Genomic DNA, 9528 nt, shown 5'->3' with positions numbered 1-9528 from the left:
ATGTATGAAAAACTTCTATCAATCAAATACTGTAAAAAGATAGACTGCAGTTTGTCAATCTATGAACTGATACAAATATCATGATCTAGGTTTTCGAGGGTTTGGAGCCCTGTTACTCAAGTCTTTATCCTGAAACAAAGCATCTTATATGCTGAGAACGTCCCTCTGCTAAAGGGCTTTCCCAGGGCTTGCTTGATGTCTCTGTTCCTCAGGCCATAGATGAAGGGGTTCAGCATGGGTGTCACCACTGTGTACATGACTGAGGCTATGGCACTAGTCCTGGAGTTTTGTGCAGCAGCAGAACTCAGATACACCCCAAGGCCTGTAGCATAGAACAAAGAGACCACTAAGAGGTGAGACCCACACGTGGAAAATGCTTTATATTTGCCCCTCACTGATGAAATTCTCAAAATGGAAGTGACAATTCTAGAGTAAGAGGAAAGGATGCCAGTGAGTGGAACAACACCCAGAAGTCCACCTGCCAGATACACTGCCAGGTCATTGAGGAAGGTATCAGAGCAAGCAAGTTGGATCACCTGATTAAGTTCACAGAAAAAGTGAAAGATTTCCAGATCTGTGCAAAAAGAGAGTCGCAAAATCAGTAAGTCATGTAATAAAGAGTTAAAAATACTCAATACCCAGGATCCCAAGAGCAGGATGCCACAGAACTTGGGATTCATGATGACCATGTAGTGCAGTGGGTGACAGATGGCCACAAACCGGTCATAGGCCATCACGGTCAAGAGGAAGGTGTCTAATACTCCAAAAATCATGAAAAAGTACATCTGGCTGAGACAACCTTTGTAGGAGATCACTCTACTCTGCGTCTGGATGTTCAGCAGCATCTTTGGGACGGTGGTGGAGGTGAAACAGATGTCTGAAAAGGACAGGTTGGAGAGGAAGAAGTACATGGGCGTGTGGAGGTGGGAGTCTGTGATAATGGCCAGGATCATGAGCAGGTTCCCAGTGAAGGTGACCAGGTACATGGACAGGAACGGCCAAAAGAGCAGTGACTGCAGCTCCCCCTCATCTGAGAGTCCCAAGAGGATAAATTCTGTAACACGGGTTTGATTTCTTCCTTCCATGTGTCTGGTGAAAACAGCTGGAACAGAGACAAGAGCATTGTAAAGGCACAGGCAGTGATCACAGAATCGAAAGAAATGCTGTGTTTTCAACATACTTCACCCATTAATCATTATACATTCCCTACCATTCTTGAATAGGTACCAGAAAATTTCAGAGAATCTGAATGTTCCATGTTTTCCATGAGTCTGAAACTGTTTGCAATTCTTGTTCTGAATCAAAACAATTTTTCAAAGCAATGTTCTCCTCCATAAATTTCCTGAGACCTTTTTTTTTGACCCAACAAAATTTACAAATTATACTGTGACAAGTGTTGTTTAAAGCATAGCAAAAAGTAGTGATGTGTGTTTTACCTTAACAAGACTGAGTCTAAGATGTGTGTGTCTCACAGGAGGAATAGAATATTAATAAAGTAATAAATGACGTTTCAAGTGGTGGTTACAACTAACAGGTAAAATAATTCAGGACAACGTTGTCCTAGGTGGAAGGGAAAGCTGCCTTTGTATCATGTGCGATCAGGAGCTTCTGAGCTGGAAAACTAAGAAATATATGAACCGTGCAGATATCTTTGAAAAAAAAAAAAAACACTTAAGGCAGAGAAATCACATGTGGAAAGAACTTGAATCAAGAGCTCACATGAAAGCATCAGGCAACATCAAAAAGAATGTTGTGAGCAGAGCGGGTAACACAACAGGAGTAGGAGTTGGATGCAAATAACAGAGAGAAGAGCTCAAAGCCTTCTGCATCTGTGGAAACATTCTAAGGCAATGGACACCACAGTTCACCATCATTTTTATATGTATATGTTATATATGATGTCTGTCTACAACAGGATACATTTTATGTAATGTATACAAATGGAACATAATTCATTCCTGCATAATTCTCTGTCTTTCTCTCTACCTTTACTCTGGGTCCAGTTGGTCTAATTTCTGCATTTTCTATTGCATAAGACAGCTTCATCTTTCTATAAATGTTTTATGGGTGTGTACTTCACTAATAAATTTTCTTTGCACTATACACACATACACACTCACACACACACACACACATGAGTGTGGGTAGGGAGAGAGACAGAGTTCTTCATTATTGTGGTACCGTATACTCTTGTAGCTGAAGCACATCTTTTTAGAAAGCAGAGGACAGGCTACACCATAAGTCAAAGAGCTCCTTTCTCCTAGGAGAATTGCACTTTGTAATGTAGGCATTCCAAAGTACTGGTCATGGCTAAGGACCACTAGAACCACACAGAATTAAAAGAATTAACACCAGTCTTTCTCAAAGTCTTCAAAGGGAAATATTTCATACTTTATTCTATCAGGTAAGCATTGCACTGATACCAAAGCCATGAAAAGCCATTGCAAGAAAAAAGACTACAGAGCAATATTCCCATGAAATATTGATGAGAACTTATTTAAGCATAGCAGGCTTTTGATCATAGTGTAGGAAAGGATTTTGCATCATGACCAAGTGGGATTTATACTTGGAAGGCAAGGATGGTTTAATTAATAACTCTCCTTCAGTGCAGTACAACACGTTAACAGAATGAAGGACAAAAGCACATGATTATATCAACTGATGGTAAATAAAACTGATGGTAAAATAAAATAAAAGTGGAGCGCTCCTTAATAGTAACAGCATTCAAAAACTAAGAATGGAAGGAAGATTCCACAACACAAAATAGGTCATTTGAAAACCCACCTCTAAAATCATTCTCAGTAGTGAAACACTGAGAGCGACCCTTAAGATAAGGCAAGACGACATGTTTGTTTTCATACCTTTTATGCAACGTGGCATTGCCTGTTCCAGACAGAGCAACTAGCCAAAAAAAGAAAAAAGAAAAGAAAGAAAAAGAAGGAAATAAAAGGCATCAAAATCAGAATGGAAGAAGTAATATGATTCCTCTTCACAAAAGGTGGTGTTACTAAAAAAAGACATTAAAAACCAGAACAACTGTTAGAGTAATAAACGAATTCAGTAAAGTTGCGGAATATAAGTCAATGCAAACATAAAACTCAGGGGGCCGATGGAATCCTAGAATGGAGTGCACCAAGTGAAAATAAACAATCTAACTGTATTACAATTGCATGACACATTCTCAGTGAAACAAAAAATGTGAAGCAAAAAAATGTGAAGAGAGGCAAGATCTGGGAAAAGAGAAGAGTGTAAAACTGGACTTGAAAGAAATTGCACACAGGTGCTGCACCATACTTGTTTTTTTTTTTTTAACTTATGAAATTTATGGTCAAATTGGTTTCCATACAACACCCAGTGCTCATCCCCAAAGGTGCCCTCCTCAATACCCATCACCCACCCTCCCCTCCCTCCCACCCCCCATCAACCCTCGGTTTGTTCTCAGTTTTTAAGAGTCTCTTATGCTTTGGCTCTCTCCCACTCTAACCTCTTTTTCTTCCGTCCCCTCCCCCATGGGTCTCCAGCACCATACTTGTTAAAGTGTATCCAGAAATTGTTAGCAATGCTGATACTCCTGCACATGTGAACTGAAATTGAACATATAAGGAAATGGATAGTAAATGGTGGGAATGAGGTATCACATTTGTTGTGTCATTTTACATGTAAGCAAGGTGGTGTAGCTCTTATGATCCTTTGGTGATAAATTAGTTTTGGAGCCATCAGTATGAACTGCTTCAGCTCATATAAAAATACAGAGGGTTACATATAGACACATGTATGGATGTCTGCATATACACAGAGTAGTAAACACTCATGTGTCTTTGCCAGGTCAGTTGAGGGGATATGGAGACCCCGGTAGCAACAAGCACAGCAGGTACCAATCTCTTGAACCTCATCCCATGATCCAACAAAATAAAACAGGGCTCCTTGCAGAAATGACTGACTGTAGAGCTCTGGAGGAAAGTACAGTAAGCTGAAGGTGAAGCTGAAGCGTCTTTTCCTGTAAGACAGTAATGAAATGCTACCCCCCAAAAGCCAAGAATGATGGAGACATGCCAAAGGGACATATCAGTAACTGAAGGAGCTCTCCATTGCCACAGCTGAAACCATGTGAGCAACAAAATAAAGTAGTATTGGGGTATAACACAGAGTATATAATGTAAATAATTGAAAAAAATATGGAAGACACAATCTTGAGCATAGAAGAAAACCAATGATTTACAGAAATATTCTACACTTAAGGAGGTGTGCGATAACTACCACTACTTAAAGATGGGGTTGTGCGTAGAAATTTCCTACAGGAGGACAGGATGGAAAGAAAGGGGAAAGGCAAATCTGACAAATCCCGTGTCAGCCAGGACATCGATATCAACACCAATGAGAAATAGTCATGCTGATAACGTGTACCCTTGATGTCAGGAAATGAACATGCCTCTTTCCCTCTCTAGTCTTCTTGTCCAACATCCACGTCCCAGTCTTCTCATGAAAAGAAAGAATAATAAGGCAAGTCCAAAAGACTTACGGAATGCCTGACCAGTACTCTTAGCACTATCAATTGCTTCAAGAACAAAGGAAGACTGAGGAAAAAGTCACTGCATGTGGAAGGTCAACGGATAGGACGATTAAAAGTAACATGTGTAAGAGAGAGGATGTGTTCATAACAGGAGAAACTGGAAAGGAGCTGATGAGAACCGTCTGAAAAATCACAGCAAGTTTGTTTTGTACATGTACCACTGTTCAAATATGAAAGCCGATTAAAGTTAAGATTATTATTGAATTTAAAAAATCTTTGGAAACACCGTGTTCTGAGATTGTCCCAAAGAGTCTCATAGGTGCCCTGTATGACCAGTGTCGCTGCTGTCAGGAACTCTTCCCATCAGTAACATTAAATAATCATACCACGTACAGTTTTTGAAATGTTTCAATGAAATGATGACTATACGGTATCTGCATTGTTTCTAGTAAACATTTAAGAATGAATGAAAAAATTCATCTGAATTTCTGGATTCACGATTTCCACCCCTCCGAGACCCATTCTGTGCCTGGTGCTGTTTCTATCCCTCAATAACACTCTCCCACTCTGAATGCAGCAATAGTTTCTTCCTCACAATAACCTGGGTCATTTTTCCATAGACAAGACCTTGTCATAGCTGTCCCCTGACATAAAAACGGCACTGACACTTCACAATTTCAGATTTCAATTTCGACCTTGTAGCCAAAATGTAAGATTGTCTCTTAATCTGACTATTGCCTACCCAGCCAGGTTCATTTGGGTTCACTTTGCACCTGCTCCTGACTGTTGGTTAGACAGTAAGAAGTATTTCTAATTCCAGCAGCACAACTCCCACTCTACTTAATCTCTAAATTTCCTTCTCTGCTCTTTCTTCCTGGACTTCTCACCTCCCTTGTCTCCATGAAAAATCCCCAACAACCCTTTAAGGCTCAGCACCTATAAGCTTCTACGCAAAGCCTTCACTGACTCCTGTGAAAGAGTGGTCTTTCATGAAAACAATTACAAATAAAATAAAGAGACAACGTTAGGGGGAGGACATGTGTTATGGAGGAGCCAGATCAGGGAGAGATGGTCTAGTGTATCCAGAGTTGCCCTCCAGAATCAAAGCCTTAATGGGCAGGACTTGGCATCAAAATTCTCCTTAACTCATTGTCCCTGTTGATGTCCCCAAAGTAACTACAGATACAAAAGGTCCCTCCCACCATAACACATTTACGCAGTCCTTCTAAAGATGCCCTGACTCACCCAGATGTTAGCACAGAACAGCGGGAGATCAATGACCCCGTCTCTCCCATGGATGAGAGATGTGGTTGGAAGTTATGTCCCCAGGAAGGGAAGAGACATGGCCCCACTCGTGAAGGCTCTAGAACACGGCTATGTGATCATATCATCAGAGATTACAGGAGTCTACTTCCTGGGTGCGGCAAAGGCATTTTCAATTTCTGTACCTGCAGGGAATAAACTCCCATGAGTCTCATTAAAGAAATAATCTTTTGTCTCTCTTTCCCTTATGAGCCTAGGGTCTCTGGAGCTAGGAGAGAAAAACAGAATGCAAACTCATCCCAGTGTTGGAACACAGCCTGGAATTCCCTGAATGTCTCTTATGCCATTAAACTCTCTTATCTCAAAAGGAGATCCACTATCTTTAGACATTCTCGCCAATAAGTCAGAGCACCCCGTCATAAGTATACAATTCTTTATTCAGAGAATTCTGTGTTCCTTCACTCTTTTCTTTCTCCCATCTGTACCCATTCTGTTGGCTCACAATCGTGGAACTCCCAGCCTCCACAGTGTCTCTCCTTTTCTCCTCCTTCTCCTTTCTCCTTCATTGTGGGCAATGTCTGTTTAATATCACTCAACCATTTGCTTCCTTAAGCATCTTACTAACTCTTCATTAGCAGTTGCTTTACACTAGGCACTAAACTACATCCTGGCAAGGATGAAAGTTGTAAGAAATGGTCTCTTCTCTTGAGGAGCTCACAGTCTCAACAGAGTGAGAAAAAAAGATAAATGAAAGTGCTAAGTTGAAGAGGCACTGACACCTGACGAAGAGAAGACCAACATAGTCACCTCTTCCGGAAGAGATGGGTGAAGGGAGCACAAACAAGCCACTAATTGTCCCGAGTCTTCATGTGGGTGAAGGTGGTAAGGGCACTCCAAGATGAAGCCCGGCAGCCAATGAGGGAAATACTTCATACTTGCTACCAACAATCAGAAGGCAAGAATGACAAGTCAAAAATTACCCTGAGCCATTAGACAGCATTCAGAGAGCAGAGATGCTGATATTTTGGCTCTCAGCTTGACACGTATTTAGGAAAATATCTGAAAGTCAGTGCAGATCTCATGACGGGATGTCCAGGACCAAGCTCTCCCTGTGAAAAACTCATGCTGCAACAATGTTAGACAGACTGTTGCTACTACAATACCCTAAGAAAAGTGTAGATGGAAAAATAGGGAATCAATGAACCCCATTGAAGAGTAAAAAAGTAATAAGCATTATGTCAGTTTGCGACTTGGAAGGACCTAGAAGGTATGGTGCTCAGGGAAATGAGTCCGTCAGAGAAAGACAAACACCATTTGATTTCACTCCTGTGTGGAATGTAAGAATCAAAACAAATGAGCAAACATGGAAAAAAGGAGAAACAACAAAACCAGACTTTTAACACGGAGAACAAACTGGTGGTTGTCAGAAAAGGTGGCTACAGTTGGGTGAGAGATAAAGGGAATTAAGGGTACACTTATCCCCATGAGCACTGAACAGTATATAGAATTGCTGATGCATTACATTGTGCATCTGAAATTCATATAGCTCTGTCTGTAAAGTATACTTCAATAAAAATAATGGTTGGGTAAGGAAGAAAATATAATACTCAGAGGAGTTACCACATTTTAATTTTTAAATGACCAGCTTTCACAACAACAAGAAAAATAGATATATAACTCAATGAAATAGGAGGCAGCCCAGAAATAAATCCTTATACATACTACTAAATGACTTTTGACAAGACTGCAGCATATTTCAATGATATATAGGCAGTCCTTTGAAGCAAATGTGATGGAAAACTGGATATCCACGTGCAAAATGAGGAAGGCGACCCTTCTTTCCACATCTACAAACGGGACTCCAAATGGGTCCCAGATCTAAACATAAGATCTTGAGAAACTTGACAGAAGACCATGGGGGAGGGGAAGGGAAAAAAAAGTTACAGAAAGGGAGCGAGGCAAACCATAAGAGGCCTGGATACTGAGAATGGACTGAGGGTTGATGGGGGGTAGGGGAGAGGGGAAAGTGGGTGATGGGCATTGAGGAGGGCACTTGGATGAGCACCGGGTGTTGTATGGAAACCAATTTGACAATAAATTATATTAAAAAAATAAAAAATAAACATAAGATATAAAACTGTAAATAAACACTTAGAAGAAAACATACAGATACATCTTTGTGACTCTGGATTTGACAAAGATTTCTTGGATATAACATCAAAGACACAGGCAGCTAGAGAAACAATTACATCAGCAAAATCAAAATATTTGTGCCTGAAGGGCACTATTTCCAAATGAAAAGGCAACCGCAAAATGGAGAAATTATTGCTGAATCACACACCTGATAAAAGATTAATATCCAAACTGTGTACAGAATTTCAAGAATTCTTGAAAAAAAAAAACCCAACTCAATTTTAAAAAGGTGGCGCTGGGGCAAATTGGTGTCTCAGTCGGTTGAACGTCTGCACTAGATTTGGGCTTGGATCACGACCCAGGATTCTTGGATCGAGCCCTGTGTCAGGCTCTGTGCTGTGCAGGGAGCCTGCTTGGGATTCTCTCTCTCCCTCGCCCCTCTATCCCACTTACATGCTCTCTCTCTTTAAACTTTTTTTTTTAAGGCAAAACTTATTTAAATACCTGTTAGTTAACACACAGTGTCATATTAGTTTCAGGTGTACAATACAGTGAATCAATACTTCCATAATACAAACTTTTACAATATATATTTTAAAAAAATACTGCCCATGAGGATGTGGAGAAAGGGGAACCTCTTGCACTGATGGTGGGAAGGCAAACTGCTGCAGCTACTGTGGAAAACAGTATGAAGATTCCTCAAAAAGTGAAAAATAGAAGGGCATTTGTTGCCTCACCGTCATAAAGAATGAAATCTTGCCATTTGAAATGACATGGATGGAACTAGCATGTATTGTGCCACGCAAAATAAGTCAGAGAAAGACAAATTTCATACGATATCATTTATATGTGGAATTTAAGAAACAGAACAGACAAACAGGGAAAGGGAGAGAAAACTAATAGGAGATAAAAACATAGAGAGCAGCAAACCATAAGAGACTCTTAACCACAGAGAACAAAAGAGAGTTGCTGGAAGAGAGGTGGATGGGGGAGAGACTAGATGGGTGATGGGCATTAAGGGAGGCACCTGTTGCGATGAGCACCGTGTATTCTATGCAGACAACGAATCACTAAATTCTACTCCAGAAACTAATAGTGTACTCTATGGTAACTAACTTGCACTTAAATAAACTCTTGGAAGAAAAACAACAGAGGTACCCTACAATCCAGTAATCACACTACTGGGTCATTACCCCCCAAAATACAAAACACTCATTCGAAGGGATAAATGCACTTCTATGTTTTTAGCGCTATCACTTACAGTAGCCAAATAATGGAAGCAGCCGACGTGTCCATTGATAAGATGAATGGATAAAAATCTGGTATAGACGTACAATGGAATACTACTCACCCATAAAAATGAATGATGTCTTCCCATTCGCAACAACTTGGATGGAGTCAGTGAGTATAACGTTGAGCAAAATAAGTCAGGTAGAGAAAGACAAATACCACATGACCTCACTCATATGCAGAATTTAAGAAACAAAACAAATGAGTACAAGAGGAAAAGAGAGCGAGGAGAAGCTTATGGTTCCCAGAGGGGAAAGGAGGAGATGGGGGAAATAGGTGATGGGGATCAAGCAGTGCATTTGCTGTGATGAGCACTGGGTGTTTCATGGAGG

The 9528-nt window shown here is 40.5% G+C and overlaps 1 protein-coding gene across 1 annotated transcript; it reads right to left on the bottom strand.

Moving 5' to 3' along the window:
• LOC122236379 (olfactory receptor 7A17-like) lies at positions 1 to 5784 on the bottom strand. Its single transcript, XM_042977306.1, has 2 exons — positions 5756 to 5784; positions 1 to 1102 (listed from the first exon to the last, which is right to left on the bottom strand). Exon 2 carries the CDS (start codon positions 1083 to 1085, stop codon positions 117 to 119), a length of 969 nt encoding a protein of 322 aa, XP_042833240.1. The 5' UTR covers positions 1086 to 1102; positions 5756 to 5784; the 3' UTR covers positions 1 to 116.
• Positions 5785 to 9528: the final 3744 nt, after the last annotated feature.

This window comes from Panthera tigris, chromosome A2 (genome assembly GCF_018350195.1).
Source record: "Panthera tigris isolate Pti1 chromosome A2, P.tigris_Pti1_mat1.1, whole genome shotgun sequence".
NCBI classification, from domain to species: Eukaryota; Metazoa; Chordata; class Mammalia; order Carnivora; family Felidae; genus Panthera; species Panthera tigris.
The sequence above is the reverse complement of the archived record's forward strand: the minus strand, read 5'-3'. Positions and strand labels throughout refer to the sequence as shown.